The sequence below is a fragment of the Rhinatrema bivittatum genome, chromosome 1, assembly GCF_901001135.1.
Source record: "Rhinatrema bivittatum chromosome 1, aRhiBiv1.1, whole genome shotgun sequence".
Classification (NCBI taxonomy): domain Eukaryota; kingdom Metazoa; phylum Chordata; class Amphibia; order Gymnophiona; family Rhinatrematidae; genus Rhinatrema; species Rhinatrema bivittatum.
The window spans coordinates 724,406,408-724,428,894 of NC_042615.1; the positions used below are offsets into that span (position 1 = coordinate 724,406,408).

The window sequence follows — 22,487 nt, forward strand, 5'->3', positions numbered from 1 at the left end:
CTATGTCAGCCCACAGTAATAAAGTAGGTAAGTGCAAAAAAATAACATCCAGCTCATTTACTCTGTCCAGTTATTCTGTCCATACTGCTCAAGAAATATCAGAGCTTCCAGTTTACCCAGGACAGTGTTTCCTTCTTTGGTACCTCACTAATGTCACTATGTTGGAATAGATAAGCATACAAGACTCCTTTCTAATTCTATCACCCCACCTTTCCTGTGTCTAAACACAAAGCTGTGTGATAATCTAAAGAAGCGGCAATGCTAGCATAATCATTGTTCAAACATTTGGATTCCTAGGTCCACTACATAGCCTGCTAGACAGACCCGGCTACGTGAGTGCCTGCATTTCTGCTGTCTCCTAGTTATTTCTATACTTGTAGCCTGCCAGAGATGCAGTTGCTAGCATGATTCTGTCATAGACTTATTTAAATAGCCACCCTTACCTCTGAGCCCTATAAATCTTTCTAGCCCAGAATTTTCCTCTTCCTCTCAATCTGGCTGCAGCTACCTCTCCTCCCTGCTACCCTGCTATTATCTCCCAGATCTTGACTGGGCTGAAAAGGCCACCTCCACCCACCATACACACCTCAGCCCAACCTTGATCAGAGGCTGAAGATGCCAATCCTTCGCTACTTGTGAAAATTCATTCACTTGTGAGTAGATTTTCAAAACCCTGATCTACTATACTATTAAAAAGCTATTTCTCTCATATTATGAACAATTTTCACACTGATTTTTCCACAATAAAAGTCTGCTTTAGTAAACAGCCAGTGATGAGAACTTGTCTGAGCTTTACAACTTCAACACATATCCATAATCAACTATACAGCACTACAAAGTGAAATTTTATGGCATAAATATGCTGGATGTTTGACCTCTCTCTGCTAATGATTTCCACACTCAAATGAAAGCAAGAAGTGTGTTCATTATGCCAGCAGGCAAGTGCTAACTTAATATCATTGTACACATGAAGCAGCAGTTTCTTATGCTGTGAAAAATTCAGACTTGCAGGATTAAGAGAGGACTGGTAGTGTTTCCTCAGTCTGCTTTTAAAAAAAAATCAAGACATTCCTAACTGAAGCTCTAGTCATTTATTTTATTTGCAACAACATACCTCATATCTTTCTAAAAACAACTCGAGGCGATTTACAAAAAGGAAATTATATAAAAAATATCCAAAATATAAAACCACTTCAAAACATACCCATTTAAAATCTAACATCAAAATATCAGTTTCAGCTTATTCATCAACAGATACTATGCCCAAAGCCTATTTAACAAAACATCCAACACAGTTAGTTTTTATTGGATTGTGGGAGAATACCAGTGCACGGTCCCTGACATCTCCTGTCCCACTTGGTGGCAGTAAAACAAGCACCATCAAACCACTGCCCATACTCCGCAAAGAACAACCCATGGTGCTGCTGGGGAGAAGAGGGAGGTGTCATTCTCCATATTCCCCCTCAGGTTTTAATTATTAGTTGTTTTTGTAACTACATAATTTTGTTTTCATGCAAGTCTGTTTTTTGCTTTTTTTTTTGTTATATCCCCTTTTCCTCAGATAGCAACTGGAGACCAAGCTACCTACTGGAAACTTCCAGAATGGCAGAGGATTGATAATTAGGCCAGTATCAGGACACTCTGCCATAGATGAGCAACAAAGGAATACATCCTTCTGGTTTGGTTGAGTTTAGCTCTGTGCCTTGAGGGCTGGTTTTCAATTTCCTGGCCCTTTTTCAATAAAAGGAAGGGGGAAATGTCATAACTTTATCACCTTCTCTCACCTGCCGCAAGCTTCGATTTTAAGGAAATAGGAGACACTGTTGCTTTAACTTGTCCCAAACTATAGGACATGGGGTCATTCACTCAGTATGAAAGTAAACTAAACTTACAAAAGAATTGAAAAATACAAAATAATTGTACAGTGGTTAAATAATTAATAGAATCAATACTGAAGGAAAAAGGAGAGTAAGTGAAGAACTTTGTAACTACAATCTGAATAAAACTAAGGTACTTTCAAATTGTATAAATATAACCAACAACACAATTTTATGTACCAAGCTAAATAGTACTTTTTATGTTTTTAAAGCAGTTAAAATACATTTAGATTTAATAAGAAAACTACTGCATACAGGAGTGTACACATTTTAGAAAACTTAGGCATCAGCCAAAAGTTTTAAAAACCAGGACAGAGAGAAAGTAGTGTTGCTTACCTGTGACAGGTGTTCTCAGAGAACAGCAGGATGTCAGTCCTCACCCATGGGTGATGTCATTTGATGAAGCTGGGCAAAGAACTTTGACTTCAAAGATTCTAACGCTTTCGGTATGCTCTATTGAGCATGTGCAGCTGTGGTCACATCCCTGTTTCCCAGGCAGAGTCCCTCAATCCATGATAAAGCTAAAACAAAGAAATCAACTTCCTGGGAGGCGGGATGGAATCTGGAGGACTGGCATCCTGCTGCCCTTGAAGAACACCTGTTACAGGTAAGCAACTCTGCTTTCCCAGAGGACAAGCAGGATAGCAGTCCTCACACATGTGTGATTTCCAAACTACAGGCTGCCCAAATATAAGAAAAAGGGGGAAAAACTGCATAGTACTAAAGGGATCACCTGAGTGGTTGCAGAAGAAACCACTCTAATCCCCCTTTCCTCTGTTAAGCCTGACTGTATTTTGTTTTTTGTTGTTTTTTTTTTTGAGGGAACCGAACCAATAATAGGCTGTAGGAGGTAAAGGAGTTGAATTCTACACCTCAAAGAAGTCTGTAGGCCAGAGGGAGTGACAAAACCCCATGCATGGCAATAGACCCTGCAAAGGCAGGGCTGTGATGCGAACTCATGATGAGAAGCCCAATTTGCCACACAAAAACCAATGCAATGACAAGGCTCCCGCACAGTGAGCCTTGTCATGCCCCCCACTGAGCCTAGCTCCTCTTGGGCATAGGAAAGAACACAAATCTCTAACCAAGAGAAAAAAGAACTCTTGCAGTGTCAGAAAGGCAGCCAAATAGACAATCTGGTGCAAGCGAGCCCTTCAGAAAGAAAACTATCATTAATATCTGAAGAGCAATAATAGATTGCTTTACACATAGCTACGCTTGATGTTTGACCTTGAGGAACAACAGACACATAATCCAAATATTTGCTTTGAAGAAGTGGAAAAAGGCATTAGGGTCAGTGCAAACCCTGTTTATCAAATGACCACAACAGACCTGACCTTCCAGGTCAGATGGAGTTGAAACAAGAGTGCTGAGGCATGAACAAGCCCTCCCCAGTGGAAGCACAATGCCAAGACAGTAGAGTGAGCTTCAAATGAAGCCTACCCAAGCTAAGCACTTCTATGATGAGCATATCCTCCCACTCAGCAGGATAATCCCAGGTGAAAGGAAGACCCATTGGTCAACCAACTACCCACAAAAAGCCAAAAACAGGAAAGGATTGTGCACCTTTCCTTGAAGCAATACAGGAAGGCCATTCTCTTCCACACCATTGCTTCTCAGTCGACATTCCAGCTGGAAGGCAGAAGCAGCGAATAAATAAAAGGAGGCAGACCCACGTACTACAGAATCAAAAAACAGCCTCCAAGCCATGTAGACTGACTGTAGGTGATATCCCTACTGTATCAATCCCCTTCTGAATATCTAGTCAGGGAGCTTTGACAGTCTGACTCAGTCCATAAGTTCCACCTCCTCTCAGTAGACAGAGAGTCAAATAAATTCAGTACAAACCCTAAATTCTAGTCAAGGGTGAGAACAGTCTGAGGAAGAAGTCCAGAAACCTTTCTGCTGGCAGATGAAAATAGGAATGCTGCAAGAGCCAGAATCTGAGGAAAACCAGGACTACTACTTTGATCCAGGAATCCTGAAGGTCCCAGATCAAGTGTAGTCTGAATAAAAGAATAGACTATTCACCATTTGGCCTAGGGCTTCAAGACCTACTGCAAACGAGAACTTGTTCTCCAACAGAATAACCTTGTGGCTTTACGAGGCATTAAAAACAACATTTGCATGGACAATGACTGCCTTGTCAGCCAACAGATACTCACTCTGTCAGAGTTACACCTAAAAGAGGAAATGACAACCCGTAAGCTACTGTAATTTGGTTGCGGAGCCTCTTAAGTGAGATTCCCAACCTAGGATGTATGCAGCTATGGACAGGGTAAATTGTGCCAGTAACTTAGGTACCTGGACAGTATGGGTCTCATAACGGAATGTATAAATGCCATTTGGAAAGGAGGGGATGCAGAGGAAATGGTACTATCTCCTCAGTGGTTAGAATACCACTCACATGCGACACTGACTGGCAGGAACAGTTGCAAAGTGTAGACATGGTTTTGCCCAGCCGGTTTCAGAAAAGGCACTCACCTCAAACAGGAGAAATCCTTGTCTCCTGCATGGGAAGTGGATTTCCCTGAGAGGGAATTCCATGCCAGTACTGCGAGAAGCCAGAGTTCGTAATAGCTCCCTGCATGCCCCGAGGTAGCTTGGTAGCACAAAGTGGCAGAGTGAGTGCTGCCTCCTGATGGGTCCCCAGATCCAGCAGGATACAGAGAACAACCCAGGGAAAAAGAAGTCACTTAGAGGCTAAGCCACCCAGAGAAAAGGGAGTGAAAGTAATCCCTTCCCTGAGCAGAAAATAAGGTGCCGAGAAGGAACATATTAGGGGTGCCTATCAGAAGCCAATAGCCATACCACCTATATCTCTTTGGGGGATGAAGATCCCAGCTTTAACTGGGTCAACAGCATACATAAGCCCAGACCCCGTTGCAAACCTGTGATCAGTGGCACTATCATGGGCCAGGCAACAAAGCCCTGATCCCAGAACCTTCTACTCTCCATCCTAAAGTGGGAAACTGTCTCTGACTTATGGGGAGATAGAAGGGGGGGGGGGGGTCATCCCTGCCCGCCCCCATCGTGGTATTCTACTGGTGACTGAGCAAGTTGCTGGTGATCAAATACTATTGACACCAAGGCAACCTGGTGCGGGGAACACCAGTGAAGTGGTCTAGACAACCCTTACTGCTCCTCCCCACTAGGCCCTCATAGGGGACCTGCAAGGAGCCACTCCGATCAATGCTCTATCAAAGGCTGTGCCATCAACAGACATAACCCCCGCAAGAGCAAAGCACTTGTGATGGAATGTGCCCTGAAAGCTTCCCGGGGAACGGAATTCAGAGTGTAAGCCAACATGAGAAGGGGCCTGTTAAGGCCTGTCCCCTCCATAAGGAGGAGCCATCCCAGCGCTTCAGTCATGGTACTCGCCACTAATGTGTGGCGCCATAGTAAACAGAAGCTCATTCTTGCTTCAAAGGCCAGTCACATCTCATTGCACTGGCACCTGCAGTGTCCAACCTGTGAAACCCTCGTCACAAGATGAAATACACATAGCAGAGGGCACAGAGTAATATGGTGTATCTGTACGACACGGCACTGCTACCACAGTGCCTTGCACTTATGCAGCAGGTCTCCATCTTGCAGTCGGTGGCACTTATGCGCTTGATGTCGCAGCACCTGCCCAGGTCCCACTATGGCACTGCAGCCCATGCCACGGCATGAACCAGCAAATTAGTTGCCAGTACCTGCGGCACTATGGGGGCCTTGGCAGTGTCCATCGGCCCCCAGTGGCACTGACTACACCTACCAGCACCCACAGAACCCAATGGCCTCAACTTCCCCTGCAGCACTCCACTGCCTCAATGATGCCCTATGGCGTCAGCAGTGCTCGCAGCGCTTGACAATGTCAGTGGCTCCCATGGCACCCGACTACATCAATTATGCCTTACAGAGCCTACGACACTCTTTGATGGCATTTGACAATGCCTTGGCACTCCTCTGTGTCTATGGCACTGAACAGCACCCATGGTACTCAATAGTGAAGGTGGCCATGGCACTTGATGGGGAAGGCACCCCCCAATGCCAAAATGCATCAACAGTGCTAGATGGTGCCCACTGCTCCAGACAGCATCGATGGTGCTCAACAGCGTTAATGGCACCCATAACACTCAACAGCATCCCCAGCATCAATGCCACATACTGCCTTGATGGTGCTTAGTGGTGCCCTCAGCACCCGACATTTTATTTATTTATTTAAAAACTTTTTTATACCGGCATTCGTAGGACACATCATGTCGGTTTACAAAAAACTGAGAAGGAAAGGAACTTACAATGAACAGGGGAGGGGATAACTGGGTGAATACACAAGTATAAGAGAGGATAGTTAACAAGCAGCGATACAACTATTTGCATTCGATTAGGATTAGATATGCAAATGAACTAATATACAATGTTACATGGCATGTGCACTTGATACATTTAGCATATGGAACTTATTTACAGTAAAACGGGGCATGTGCACTTGATACACAGGGATGGTTGCAGGGGGGGTGTGGGGGTGGTAGATAAGGATCAGGTAAAAGGATATAGGGTAGGTTGGGATTGAGGTGAATCATGGAAAAACATCGGTTAGGATTGGGTGGAATTAGGGTATGCTTGTTTAAAGAGCCATGTCTTGATTCCTTTTTTGAAATGGCTCAGGGACGGTTCTAAGCGGAGTTTGACGGGTAGGGAATTCCAGAGGGTAGGGCCCGCAATGGAGAAGGCTCTATCCCTAGTGGCGGTGAGGTGCCCAATTTTAAGTGAGGGGGTTTGGAGAGTGCCAGCAAGGGAGTTTCTAGTGGGGCGATTAGCTTGACGGAATTGTGGCATGTCTTCAATCCAGGGTGAATTGTTGTTGTGTAGTGTGTTGTGGAGGATGATAAGTGTTTTATATTGGGAACGGAAGGTGATGGGGAGCCAATGGAGGTCTTGGAGTATGGGAGTGATGTGGTCAGTTTTTCTGGTGTTTGTTAAGATTCTTGCCATGGCATTTTGGAGGATTTGGAGTGGTTTAATGGTAGAGGAAGGGAGTCCTAAGAGGAGGGAATTGCAATAGTCGAGTTTGGTAAGTATTATTTATTTATTTATTTAAAGCTTTTCTATACCGGCATTCATGATGCAATCATATCATGCCGGTTTACAAATAACAGGGGGGTGCAATAACATTGTTATTTTTAACCAGTGCAGAGGAAGTAAAAAGTTACAATATAACAAGGTTGTTGAACTGGGGGAGGAAGCGGACAGGAATAGACAAGAATAAATATTGTTGACAGTGTTGATGGCATCAATTTTGAGCAGCTCTAGCACTCCTGGGCTACATGCTCAGCATCTGACAACCAGCATGCTGGCACATGGACCTGCACAGGTAACTGATGTTGGGCATGACAACAGTGCAGTAGCAGAGCTGATTGCCCAGGCTCATGCTCACCCTCTCTTCCAAGAAGACTGCTCTACCAAAGCAAGCTGAAAAGCAGGAGGGGAGGCTATGCCACCCAGGGCACCAGAGGCGAAGATTAACTTGCGTCTATGGGGACTAGCTCCAGGGATGTGGGGGAAGACTAGCTCTCCTCTCCATGGGAATGTTCCAGTCCTGGATTCCTTTGCTATCTGAGCCTCCATTGATACCCAGCAGTCAGATGAAACTTTATGGAACTCCTAACTGGATGGGAGCCCAGGAAAGTCCACAGGCTAGAGGTCCCACGAGGTAGCAAAAAAGGCACAAAAAACAGACAAACTGAAGAAAAGGACAACACGAACAAGCAGCGAGTGCAGCATTATTTATTAAGGAAAGAAGAAATCTCTGCCAAGCTGCACTGGGCATTAGGCCCATCATGCAGCCTGCCAAGAGAAACCCTGAAAAAGAGGAAAACAATTGAAATATCTACAAACTACCAAAAAGGTACATAAAAGAAAAAACCAAAACTTGCATGGCCCTGCTGAAAAAAATTTCTGAAGCTCTAGAACTCTCACTTCAGTAGCTGTGCGGGAGAATGCAAGGAATTGTGACTTACTATGCGGAAAGAAAAGACTGAGGGACTCTCTGCCTGAGAGAGATGGAGGGGGCTACAGCTGCACACACTCAGCAGAGCATGCTGACAGCTCTAAAACCAAAGTCAAAGTTCTGTGCTGGGCTCCATCGGATGACTTCACTCATGTGTGAGGACTGCCATCACGCTTGTTCTCGGAAAAGAGCAAATCTTTTTTTTTTTTGCTCTTTTTTTCTTATTTGATTTTTATATAATTTATTTATTTATTTCCTGGTTTTTCTAGACCGATGTTGTTATGAACCTTCACACCGGTTTACAATGTTTCTTTACAATAAATTCAACATAACATACAATAATTCATAAAAAAACACAGAAATAAATAAATAAATAATAAAAGACTGAGGGACTCTGCCATCTTGAGACTTTGCTGCTGCCCACTAGCAGTGCTTCTACCAGATTGCCAGAAGCATGTGCTGAATTTTAGGTGCCTGGAGTTTTTCCAGGCTTAATTGCATACATTTCAATTTTTACTCAAAATTTGCTTTAAAAACAAAACAAAACACAAAAAACAGACAGACACGCATTCTCAGGATTTGTTTCTTCATAGCTTCAAAATCTGCATATATTTTACGTCTCTGGTGCCAAGTTTTTTACTTTGCTGAACACCCAGGGGGTAAAAGGCTCTTACATCTTTTTTTCTTAGCTTACTTTCTGAAGGAAAAAAAAAATGTAGGTTGATGAAATGTCTATCTGTGTGCACTCCTTATTAACAATTTCTGTGTTTGGTGTCCTATCCACATCAAATTTTTAGGAGTGTCAGAGGATCTAAGCGTCCTGACTATTTTTGGGGGGATTTCCATACACACGTAAAAATGTGTCTGTTCCAAAAAGAAGGCATCATTAGTTTTGCATAAAATTTCTTGGGTGTTTCTTGTTTTTCCTACCCTATATCTTTATCCCCTCACCAGACTACACGATCCAGGAACTGTTACTGGCCCAAAGTAGTCACACCTTTCCTGTCTCTCCAGGCCTAAGCATATATCTGTATGGTACATTCTGGTTTAAACAGCCCTAGTGAATGGAGATACTAAACTGGGATCCCTACACCTCTTCCAAATTGAAAAATCCAATTACTTTTCACATTCTAAAGATACCTGTTTATGAAGATAGCATATCCACTCGGCAAACTGACGTGCATTGGGGATAGTGGCAGAAAGAAACACATAATGAACGTTGTCTGGCAGTAAAATAATGGTTTCTTCCCATACCACACCACGTTCTGAAAAACAAACACAAGTTCCTTCAAACCATCTTCTGGAAAAACAAAAAGAAAGCAAGTTTTCTTACCATAAACAGGGTTGTTCGCAGACAGTAGGATGTTTTAGCCATGACACTTGGGTTATGTCAACTGATTGCATCAAAAGGACTTCTCGCTCTAGCACAGTAAAGTTTTACTACTGAGCATGCATGGGAGATCCCACATGCCCGGTGACTTGTGAGCCCTTCAGTCGACTGCAGAGCCTACCTAGAGCTAAGTAGTTAACTCTTCAGGGAGACGGGAGAGTATCAAGCATAGCTAACTCATCCTGCTATCTATGAAGAAACCATTTTACAGTAAGCAAACTTGCTTTCTCAATCGACATTCAGGGTTGAATTAGCCATCATGTGGGGAGTCCCAAGCTGAGGGCTGCAGTGGGGTGTTTGCTGAATAAGCAATTTGAACCCCATTGTGGAGAGTACAAAACTGGATGGATAGGCTACAACAAAACTGCTTGCCCAAATTTACTGTCATTCTTTGAGCAATTGTCCAGGCATTAATAGGACATGAAGGTGTGAACAGACAACCAAGCTGCAACTCTGCAGATGAGCCATCGATGCAGCCATGGCTCTAACTTGATAAGCCTTTATGTCATCTGTAATTTGTAGGCCTGCTAACACATAATGTACAATACAGTCTGCTAGCCAGCTTGACAATATACATTTGGCCACTGCTATGCCCAGTCTATTAGGATCATAAGAGATAAAACTGCTGTGAAGCCTGTCAATGTAGCTGGGTTCTTCTCTTGTAGTAAGCCAAGGCCAAGGAATGAAGGGCCTTTTCATCTTCATGTGTGTGGCCTCGGGAAGAAGGTAGGTAGCACAGTGGCTTGATTAATATGAAAAGCTGATGTTACTTTTGGTAGGTTTAGTGTGCCATAAGCCTTTCATGAATTTGGATACTAACAGAAGAATGGAGACTAGTTTACCTTCGATTTGAGAATGGTGCAAGCTGCTATGGCATTGAGGTGTACGTTAACTCAGGAGTGAGCAAACTTGGGGCTGGGCCCTCTGGGGGGACCCAATCAAGGAAGAAAACAATGGCTACAATGTTGAGTCTCGATGCTGTGAAGGCACTGCAAGCTCATCAGGTTGGGGGGGGGGGGGCTGCCAGAATTTACTGAGATCATAAGCAGCATTCGAAAAAACAAATGAACCCAAATCTTGCAGGTAAACACTTAAACCAAATAATGAACCACCAAAATAATAAAGTGAGGAAGAGAGACTTTCATAGGACAAGAGCAGAGCAAACCATTGAAAGTATTGTAACTAAAAGTCACTTTGAATGCTCTTTTGTAGGACAAATTTAATAATCAGTCTCAACGATTTTATTGTTCACTTTTTTGGGGGAAATTTTAAAATGCAAGTGATGAGCATTGAGCACACAAAACTCAGTGCAATGAATATAAAGGTAGGGGTAACTTATCTTGAGACTCACTTAGAAAAGTGCATCCAGAATTCACATCATGTTCAGTCCTTTTAAATTAAAGTTAAAATGCTTCTATGACTGTCTTTTTTCCTCACTTTATTATTTTGGTAGTTCATTATTTGGTATCATAGTAAGCAGGTCGTAGCTTAGCCTTCTGTCTTATTTGATAGGCCAGGGAGAGGAGCTGCTTCTGTTGTGGCAGAACTGGACATGGGAGGAGCCACTGCAGGGAGAGATATCACAACTGTGAGGTAGGGAGGCAAATGTACCAATAAGCCAGAGAGAATAAGGAGTTGGATGGGAGAGAAAGAAGAGGTGGGAAGGGAAGATAAAGGCAAAAGATGTAAAACAAAATAAACAAATGAAAACACGAGAAAAAAAAAAAAGTGAGCCATCTAGCAAAAATCTAAAAACAGAGAAAAATAGGAAAAAGAAGTGAAAATAATAGAAAAGAAACAAAAAGTTGGGCAGGGTGGAATGGAACTGCATTCAACTCCTAAAAAGTTTTGGCTGGCACCTATTTTTTTTTTATAGGTTTTTTCCAAGCTCTTACCAGTGTGGTGTGTGGCATGTGTGTGGTATGGAATGTGTATGTCTATCTGGTGTGCTTTATGTCTCTGTGTGTGATGCAGGGTGTCTGCCTCTAAGCCCCTGTGTATGTGTGAATTTAATCCTTTCAGCAATCTGAAGGGGCTTTGAGCCACTGATTGGCAGTGTTGCTGCCTGGTGAATATCTACACACACACACACGAACGATATTCTCCAGGCATCCACAAAGCCAACCTGCAGCTCAAAGCCCCCATTTTGTTTCTGTTCAGATTGTTGAAAGGAGTTGGTTCAACCCAAGTTGCTTTCATAAGCCAGATGTTGAGGTAAGGGAAGATTCAGATGCCCTGTTTCTGAAGATATGCTGCTGCTACTACTATTTGGTGGAGATCCTTGGTGTCAGACAGACCAAAAGGGCATACTCTCTACCAACAGTGAGAGGAGTCCACCATAGCAAAGTGCAGATGTCAGCTGGGTGGGGTGGCGTGTGAATTGGTTTATGATCATAAGCATCCTTTAGATCCAGAGCACACATCCACTCCCCTTCTGGATGAAGAGAAGAATTGTGTGGAGGGAATTAATTTTGAATTTCTCCTGGAGCAAATTCTTGTTCAGATTTCTTAAATCAGGATGGATCTCAATCCCCCAGTTTTCTTGGGGATAAAGAAATAACACTAGTGTTATCCAGACCACAGCCTTGAGAACCCAGCAATCTTTGGTGATGTTGCACCACTCCAGGTAGCTTTGGATTCTCCTCTCTACTGGAGAGGATAGTTGCTGGGTTTGAAAGATGGTTCAAATTTGGGCTTAGCCTTCTGCGCTGCTTTTTCTACAAACCTGATTTTGCTTTGTCATTATGGGGTATTGTGTGTAGATTGAGGAGGGGGAAAAAAAAGCATATTATCCATGTTAGAATAAGCCTGTAACATAACAAAATGTGGAAAAAGTGAAGGGGGTCTGAATACTTTCTAAATGCACTGTATATCTGATGTCTACTTTCCTTGCAACTGGGGAACAGGAAACAGGATTCTCCCATATTCTTGATTATAATTCTTGCAGGATATCATGGACTAGAATGGCCGCTGGCTCTGTCAGTGTTTCCAAAATTTGGAGAAGGTCAAAGACCTTTGCTCAAGAATCCTTGTCCTCCTGCATATTAACTCTGAGTGACTTGCCCAAACTTGTCCAGAAATCTGGAGTAAGGTCTTCCAGCAAAATACAAGTGTTCTGGAGGCTCTGGTGGAGGGTCACAAGTTATTCCTGTTGAACCCTCTTCAGAGCCTAGTTGTAAGGGAACCTTAATTCAGCATGCCAATGATGATGATGATGATTGAGGAGGGCTCCTTGGTTGCCTTGGAGGGGTATACTCCTAGTGCACATGCTCTGACTGGCTGGACTCTGCTTCATGTGTGCACTCTGGCCCAGAACCACCTTGCAGAAATGGAGATACACTGGGATGCCTTCTTCTAGGGAGTAAATCTGATATTCTGGTAAGGAGACATTGGAACTTACCTTTCTTATCCTTAGCCGCTAGAGAGGTAAAGAAATACTTCACCAACCTTGCTACTTGATCAAAGGGCTGAAGTGCCCTCTGGTCTGGTGTGGGTGGAACATCCTTCTCTGATACTAGAACGAACTCTTACACATCTTCTGGATGCTTCAGAATCTGTATTGGGTGCTGCTCCAAGTAATTTTATTGGTAAAAATGGTCTGGTAATTGGCGGGGGCAGGTGAAATCTATCTCCTTCTGCCCTGGAGAAGGCTCTCGGCAGATCTGCAAATAACTGCTTTGGAAGTGTTGCAGAATGATTTGTTGATGGAGCAGCCTGTTCCGAAGATCTAAGTGATAATGGTGTCAAGGCTTGATGAATTGCGTGGTTTGGGGTTCAATGCGCCAATAGGGTCAAAGATTGCTGTGCCAGCTGTGCTTTTTTTGGACCAGCTGAACTTTAGGTTCTGCAGAGTGGTGATCCTTCTTCTTCAATGCATCTTGCTACTTTTTCTGTTTGCTCAAACCCAAGGACTCTGCCTGCTCCATCGAAGGGGGCCATGATTTAAGGAGCTCCTGTTCAACTCCGTACCTGGGTAAGCAGATGAAGCTGCGCTCTGGGAATAGGATAGACTGTGGCTTCTCTGAGACTTAAGCAGTTCCTCCATTTTCCAGGCCCTTGATTTTTGGGAATGCAGGGACATCTGGCCACAGTGGTAACAGTTGGCTTGGTCATGACTCGGTCCAAGGCAACAATAACAAACATCATGTCTGTCCGTAATGGACATTTTCATACCACCTATGCAGTCTTTAAAGCTGTTTACAGTGGGCTTTTTCTTTGACATCCTGAAGAAAAACTTTTTTTTTTTCATATAGTACTGAAAAGTGCTATTTGAGGGCTGCCGAGGCAATTTTGAAAAAATGCTTAGAATTTTAATGATAGTAATAAAGAAAAAAATGTACAGAAAGACAGGGTACATCTGTGCTGCTGCTCTGATGAAAAAAAGTCTGAAGGGGCTCACATGGGAATTTTCTGTACATGTTTAGTAGAGCAAAAGCTCTATGAGCCGGTAGAGAAAGCTCCGTTCAGAGTCATCAGATGATGTCACCCACATGTCATGGCTAATTCAGCTCTGCTTGTCAACTGAGAACATGTATAGCAACCCTGCTACACTATTAATTCTGCCTTTAAAATTTTATTACAATCCAACTTGAAGCGACTGTCTAGCAATGAAAGGTGAAATAGAAATCCAGAATTAAAATTAAATATATTGCAGTAGCCAATTCCCACTTTAACAAATCCTTTTTATAATGGAAACTCACAGCTTCCACTCCTTTTGTGACAATATGACACCAAAGCAGTATATCTATAAATGTCAGATTGAACTAATTGTTCAAACAATGGTGAAAAGCAATCAAATGTTTAAATCTGCAAATACCAGGTTTTGACCTGTTCTTTCTTTCTTTTAAATTCTTTTGAGTTTATTATGTGAACAGGATCTAATCTCTAAGCTGTAAGCATTTGTTTAAAAGTGCTAATAATTCAGCCTGTGCTTTCTAATCTGTGCACAGCAGATCAACTGAACAAAGTGAACGCAAAGGCACAGAATACCTGCATCTCTCATGTAATGGATTTCATCAAATACAACCCAGGCAACTTCTCGCATAACTTCTGAGCCTCTGTATAACATGCTTCTCAGAATCTGGAATGAAAAAAAAAGAAAGAAGACCCAAGAATAAGACCAAGGGAAGACACAAGAGAACCAAGAAAAAAAAAAAAAAAAAAAGACAATATTCCGAGCAATCCGAGGGTTCAAAAGATAAAGCACACACAGAAAAAGAAAAACACATAGAAGACAAAAATCTTGGTAAGAACCTAAGAACATAAGAAATTGCCATGCTGGGTCAGACCAAGGGTCCATCAAGCCCTGCATCCTGTTTCCAACAGAGGTCAATCTAGGCCACAAGAACCTGGCAAGTACCCAAACACTAAGAAGATCTCATGCTACTGATGCAATTAATAGCAGTGACTATTCCCTAAGTAAACTTGATTAATAGACGTCTCCTCCAAGAACTTATCCAAACCTTTTTTGAACCCAGCTACACTAACTGCACTAACCACATCCTCTGGCAACAGCCTTTTGGTGCTCCAATCACTAACAGGCCGATTCAGTAAAGTCCGCGGGAGAGCAGGCGAACGCCCACTCTCCTGGCCTGTGCACGTGATTCAGTATTTACTTGAGGCCCGGCCGTAGAAACAGGCAAAAGGAGGCGCTAGGGACACTAGCGCGTCCCTAGAGCCTCTTTTTGGCCCGGAGCAGCGGCTGTCAGTGGGTTTGACAGCCGACACTCAGTATTGCTGGCATCGGTTCTCGAGCCCGCTGGCAGCCACGGACTCGGAAACCGGATGCCGGCAAAATTGAGCGTCCAGTTTTCGACCCGACAGCTGCGGGCCGACTTCAATTTTTTTTTTTTTTTTACCCTTCGGGACCTCCGACTTAATATCGCCATGATATTAAATCGGAGGGTGCACAGAAAAGCAGTTTTTACTGCTTTTCTGTGCAATTTCCAGGTGCCCGAAGAAATTAGCGCCTACCTTTGGATAGGCGCTAATTTCTGAAAGCAAAATGTGCGGCTTGGCTGCAAGTTGTGTTTTCTGAATCGCGCGGGAATACCTAATAGGGCCCTCAACATGCATTTGCATGTTGAGGGCCCTATTAGGTTCGGCGGGTTGGACGCGCGTTTTCAGCCCCTTACTGAATAAGAGGTAAGGGAAAACGCGCGTCCAATGGCGGGTACTGTATCGGTCCATAAGTGATTATTTTATTCAAAGTTCTTGTCTAGTTTACTAGACTAACTGTTTAGCATCTAACCGTCATAGTTGATCTACTCTAGAGAAAGCACAGCTAACACTAGAATGCAAACACAGTCTACCAGGCTGATTCAGGCCGATGCAATATTGGCATGCGTTAAATGGGCGCTCATGATTGAGTTTTCTTAATGCGTGCCGATCCACCTTTACCGGGGCCCAATTTAAATGGGCTGCTGTGGTAAAAAGGAGGCACTAGGGAAAATTTTGCATCCCTAGTTCCTTCGCAGCATCGGGCACCCAGGAGAGGTGGCTATCAGCAGGTTAGGAAACAGACGCTCTGCTTTTCTGTAAACTTTTGGGGCTCCTCAAGAATTAACACTTCCTCCGGGGCAGGCAATTTTTCAGAGTAAAAATATGCACGCTGGGTACATTTTTTAAATTTTTTTTCATTGGGGGTAATAGATAATAGCCTCATCAACAAGAATTTACATGGGATGAGCACTATTATTCGTGTTGGTTTGGGCTGGCTAATCCCCTTATTGCATGAGGAGTTTTGGACGCGCCTCCAAAACGTACGTCCAAGCACCTGTAAAGCCATGCGCTTGGCCAAGCACACTATATTGATTCGGCCTGAATGCTGATATCACCACCACCTCTAGCTCCAAATCTTGAGCCATTTAACTATTTGATTTCAGAGTTCATCATTCACATTGTGGTTGCAACACATATCAGCCCGACTTATCTGAATAACCCAAGAAAGGAAATACCAGCAAAACAGCCAACACAAACTAAAAAAAATGGAATACCCAGGCTAAAGCCAGTGAAGAAAATAAATAATCTTTGAAAATACATTAATTAAATAAGACAGAAAAAAAACACACTCTTCAGTTTGTTCCTATATTTAAAGACACCTTTTCAAATTTCAGCTATTAGGCAAATATGTTTTCTTTCAGTTTTCAAAGATAGTATTGCTAAAATTACATTTTTTTTTTTTTTTTTTTAATGTTTCTATACTTGGGTTTGGATTCCACAGGGTCATGCCTGGAGAAAAATGCATCCCAAAATCTACACTTCAGAAATAATCTCCAGGGATGTGCAGAAGGAAAAAATTCGTTGCTATTTGGTATTCGTTGAGCCGGGACCCAAATCCATTGCATCCATTTTCGGGGAAACCCGATTCGTCCATTAGTTGCATTCGGTGTTTTCCATTAAAGTTGGAAAAAAAAAACCCAACAAAAAAAACCCCAACCCCATCCCAACCCCCCACCCTCCTGACCCCCCAAGACTTGCCAAAAGTCCCTGATGGTCCAGCGGGGGTCCTGAAGCGATCTACTGCACTCGGGCCCTCGGCTGCCGGTATTCAAAATGGTGCAGATAGCCTTTGCCCTTACTATGTCACAGGGGCTACCGGTGCCATTGGTCGGCCCCTGTCACTTGGTAGGAGCAATGGACAGCCGGCGCCATCTTGTGCTCCTACCATGTGACGGGGCCAATCAATGGCACTGGTAGCCCGTGACATAGTAAGGGCAAAGGCTATCGGCGCCATTTTGAATACCGGCAGCCGACGGCCCGAGTGCAGGATATCGCTCCAGGACCCCCGCTGGACCACCAGGGACTTTTGGCAAGTCTTTGTGAGGGGGGGAGGGGGTTTATTTGTTAATGATGCATTTGTGGGGGTTCGCCATATGTTTCGTGGACCCTCGAATGCAACGAATAGGGACCTACATTTTGCGGATTGCGCATTCGTTCAAAACGAATGCACATCCTTAATAATCTCTTCCTATACAATCTGCTACATTTGTATGCTGGTCACTGTCAGTTGCACTCCAAAAAACACATTTGCACAGACCTTCTGGGACATCTAATGATTAATTTTGTTTCCCTAGCATCTATTCTCAGTGCCCCACCAAAAACTGTATTTTAACAACCTTAATGGAACATGAAGTACAACAAAAAATGTTTACATGGGGCACTAGCAAGATATTTTCTACATGCTTCATAAGGGTAAAACGGTGTTTGTATATAGAAGATGGCATTTTTAACATTGCCCAATCACTGAGCGCATGGACTTTTACTCATTGGGAAGAGTGCTCACGCTGCCACCCAGTGTATGTATATCTAACTGCTGGACAATGTAGCTGAGAAAGGGGCATTGCCAAAGGGGCAAACAAATGCATATAAATGCCTTTTCCTCCATCAGTTTTTGGTTTGTTTTTTTTTTTGGGTCCTTACACTAACCCATGAAAGAAATACTCGGAAATTAGTGTAATAGAGAAATCACTTACCTAATAATTTTGTTTTCCTTAGTGTAGACAGATAAGACTATGCTCCCCTGCCAGCAGATGGAGAAGGAGCAAGCTGACATCACAGTATAATTAACCCTGCATTGACCCCAGCCTGCCAGTATTCCCTTCAAACGCAACAGTGGACAGACTAGCAAAATACGTGATTAAAAACATGATTAAAAACAGAACTATACTCAACCAACCATAAACACTGAACTCACCTAAGATTCTAGATACCCCAAGCTAGGGACTGGATGAACACTTACCAGTAATCCCTTGGGACCTGGAGCCCCACAAGAGGACCACTGACACACTCAAGCAGCAGCCGAGAGCAGGAAGCTGAGTCCATCTGTCTACACTAAGGAAAACAAAATTATTAGGGAAGTAATTTCTCTATTTCCTAACGTGTAGACAGATGGACCCAGGACCAGTGGGATGTACCAAAGCCACTCCCCAATAGGGTGGGAGGCTGCCAGCGGTCCAGTCAACACCACACGTGCAAAGGCTGCATCCAGCCGGGCCTACACATTCAGATGATAAAACCTTGAAAAAGTGTGTAAGGAAGACCACGTCACAGTTCAGCAGATATAGACAGGAGACAACAGACTAACTACCGCCCAAGACACTGCCTGAGCCCTAGTGGAATGAGCTCTAACCTGAATAGGCAACAGCTTTCCAGCATCCACATACATGGCCGTGACTACCTCCTTAATCCAATGAGCTATGGTAGCCCGCAAAGCCGGAGCGCCCTGCTTACTCCTGCCATGGAGAACAAACAGGCGGTCCGTCTTTCGAAAATACTCAGAGACCTCCAGATAAGCATCTTGTCATGCAGTAACATCCAAGGCGCGCAAAAGGCAAAACTCCTCCACATCCCCGACCTTATCCAGGGATGGCAAGGAGATGGACTAATTCAAATGAAAGTTCAAGACTACCTTAGGCAAGAAGGTAACTCGGCTGTAACGCCTCTGGAGTCACCCAAAGGAATGGCTCCCGGCAAGACAAGGCCTGCAGCTCAGAAATCAGACATGCAAAACATATAACCACCAGGAACACAGTCTTCAAAGTCAACAACCGTAAGGAAAGGCTATGCAGTGGTCGGAATGTAGGACTCACCAAGAAGTCCAGCACCAAATTAAGATTCCACAATGGAACCGGTAACCTCAAGGGAGGCCTAAGGTGCCTCACTCCCTTCAAAAAAACAGGCCATGAAGGCCTGAAACAAGGAAACACCATTCACCAGGTCTCTGAAACAGGAAAGAGCCACAACCTGTACCTTCAAGGAATTAAGGGCCAAGCCTTTATACATTCTACAAAAAATCCAGAATCAGAAGGATCTTTACTGAACAAGGAAGCACAACCCGCTCTCACCCCAGGCCTCAAACACTCTCCAAACCGGCACAAAAGCCAAGGAAGTGGAGAACTTGTGAGCATGGAGTAAAGTGGCAATCACCACAGAGGAATAACCATGCTTTAACAGGCAAGCTTTCTCAAGGGCCAAACCGTAAGACAGAATTGAGTCAGATGTTCGTGAAGAACTGGTCCCAGCTGAAGCAGATTCGTGCGTGATGAAAGACGAATGGGGGCCTCCATCAGAAGTCGTTGCAAATCCCCATACCACGGATGCTTGGGCCAGTCCAGTGCCATCAGGAGTACTAGCCCCCTGTGGCCTTCGATCTTGCGAAATATCCTACCCAGCAAAGGCCTCCAAGGAAAGGCATAAAGCAATCTGTCTTCTGGCCAGACCTGTACAAGAGTGTCTATCCCAGGGACCACGGATCTCTCTCTTGACTGTAGAAGCGAGGAACCTTTGCATGTCAAGAAGTCGCCAATAGGTCTAGGAATGGAAGACCCCAGTGATCCACAATCAGCTGAAACACTTCGGCTGACAACACCCACTCTCCTGGGTTAGACTCTCCCTGCTGAGAAAGTACGCGCTTACATTGTCTTTTCCTGCAATGTGAGAGGCCGGGATCATCTACAGGTGACCTTCCGCCCATTCCATCAGCTGATCTATTTCCTGCGACATTTGCTGGCTTTTGGTTTCTCTCTGGCAATTGATGTCTGACATCACACGAACCACTGGATTCCACAGCTAGTGGCTGAACTGCAAGCATGCCAGCTGTACCGCCTAGGCCTCCAAGCAATTGATGTTCCAGCGGGACTCTTCAGCATTCCAGTGCCCCTGGGCCATTAACTCCAGACAATGAGGCCCCCAACCATGGCAACTCAAATCTGTTGTGAGTATCAACCAGGCTAGAGAGGAAAAGGGAACTCCCTTTCTCAGATGATCCTCCTGCAACCACCACTGGAGGCAGGAGCAGATTTCCATCATCAAGTGGAGCCGAACTGCATAATCCTGAGACTGTGGGTTCCAATAAAAGAGCAGACAGCACTGAAGAGGGACGCATAAGTGCCTTTGCCCACGGCACCACTTTCAAGGTAACTGCTATCAAGCCAAATACCTGTAGGTAAGACCACACTGTTGGGCGTATGGTGTTCACTTGAGACATCAGTTGCTGGATCTGAACTTCCAGTAGGAAAACTCTGTCCTGTCCCGAACTGGATTCCGAGATACTCCAAGGACTGGGATGGTTGAAGATTGCTCTTGGTCAGGTTCACCACCCAACTGAGTTCCTGCAATAAGGATATCACCTTGTGTGTCACCAGACAGCTCTCTTCCTGAGACTTGGCTCGAATCAGCCAGTCGTCCAAATATGGGTGCTCCGGGATTCCTTCTTTTTGCAAGGCCGCCGCTACCATCACCATAATCTTGGAAAATGTTCTGGGAAGAATGGCCAGACCAAAGGACAGTGCCAGAAAATGATAATGGCGCCCAAACACCACAAAGCATAGAAAGTGTTGGTGTTCCAATTGGATGGGAATATGAAGGTAAGCCTCTGACAGATCCAAGGTGGTCAGAAATCCCCCCAACTGCATCGCGTAAAGTTTACATTTGAAAATGAGCCACCTTCAAGTGACTGTTGACCCTCTTGAGAACCAAGATGGGATGAAAGGAGTCCTCCTCCTTGGGCACAACAAAATAAATGGAATATCGCCCCATACTTTGAGATGTGGGCACCGGAACCACAACCCTCAGTCTGAGGAGCCTTTGAAGCGTGAACTCCACTGTTTGCCTGCCTGCTTCTTCTGTGGGAGTGGCAAGCGGACACCATGAACATGTCCAGAGGAATACTGCAAAATTCCAGTGCATACCTTTCGCATATCACCTCCAGGACCCACTGGTACGACATGATCTCGACTCACCTCTGATAAAAGAGAGACACGTTCCCCTATTTCCTGATCCGGAAGGTGGGTTGGCAAACCTTCATTGGGAAGCTTGGGAAGGTCCACCACCCGTACCTGCTCCTTTCTTGGGCTGCTGGGGACAAAGGACTGAGACCTACCGAAAGGCCGAATCCACCGAAAGGCCGTCCCTCTGTAGGGACGAAAACATCGGAAACCCCAGAAACGACCCCTCATATCAAAGGGGCACTGTAATCATTTCTTAACTTCCGTCAACTGAGGCAGTGAAGACTTGCCCCACTTACACGCCAGTTTCTCCAACTCACTCCCAAACAAGACTAAGCTTTTAAAGGTTTTTGGCATCACTTCCACTGAAAGAAAAACATGGCTCCAACAATACCATGTCCATCTCCCTGCTTCTTCTCACTCACACTAAAATCATTCACAAACGTGTAAGGGAACCAGACAAGATCAATATTCTTAGAATGGTATCTGCAGATAAAAAATATGAATAAACTCTGTTTTATCCAATATAACAGGACAATCTCTGGCACAGCTAAGAACTACCCAGCTTCAAGATGTACTGCAATCCTAGCTCTTCTTTTTAAAAGCTATGGGTTACTCCGATCAGAAACTTTGTAAATAGAACATGTGCTTCTGCAGCATACCTCAGTGGTCATGACCAGGCAGGAGGCAGTGGGATTAATGGTGACATCGCCAGTCATCAGTCCCACATCCTGGAACTCCTCATACATCTCCCGGTATTTCTGGTTGCTCAAGGCTTTGATAGGACTGGTAAATATGACACGCTGCTTCTCCCTCAACCCCAGTGCAATGGCATACCTAGGAGAAAAATCCAAATTACAGCATGCACACAATTCAGGCTGATGCTATTTTCTAAGTCAACTTTATTTATTTATTTTTGAACATGCGCACAATCACCTCTCCCGAGGGCTCGATGCAACAGGTAAAAAGGACGCACTAGGGATAAATTGTGCATCCATAGCACATCCATGGCATCTGGTACCTAGGAGAAGTGGCTGTGCACGGGTTAGAAAAATGGATGCTCAATTTTACAAGCATCCATTTCCCTAAGAACATGCCATACTGGGTCAGACCAAAAGTCCATCAAGCCCAGCATCCTGTTTCCAACAGTGGCCAATCCAGGCCTTAAGAACCTGGCAAGTACCCAAAAACTAAGTCTATCGATATGTAGCAGTGCCCAAAGTTCTAATTGTTCTCTGACTCCACCTGCTGGTAGGGATACACAACCCACTTCTCTGGACTGATCCTTGTACGTATAGGGAAAATGGATTTTGACTCGATCCACTTTTCTTATGGCCACATAATTTAGACACCCTTCATAATGGTTGCCTAATATATCAGCAACTTCAGCAAAATAAAAAAGAAGCTGGATCAAAACGGACGCTTGTATAGAGTGCCTGTTGCAAGTATAGGTGGGTGTCTGATGCAATAAACTACTTTAAAGCACTATAAATGCTAGA

At 44.2% G+C, this 22,487-nt stretch overlaps 1 protein-coding gene across 1 annotated transcript in view; it reads right to left on the reverse strand.

Moving 5' to 3' along the window:
- The window catches only part of MTREX (Mtr4 exosome RNA helicase), a 325,983-nt gene that overhangs the window by 263,297 nt on the left and 40,199 nt on the right, over positions 1-22,487 (reverse strand). The window contains exons 6-8 of the mRNA XM_029577212.1: positions 21,651-21,825; positions 14,252-14,342; positions 9,013-9,137 (exon numbers count right to left, since the gene is read on the reverse strand). Of these exons, the coding sequence (XP_029433072.1) occupies positions 9,013-9,137; positions 14,252-14,342; positions 21,651-21,825 (391 nt within the window). The remainder of the gene's footprint in view (positions 1-9,012; positions 9,138-14,251; positions 14,343-21,650; positions 21,826-22,487) is intronic.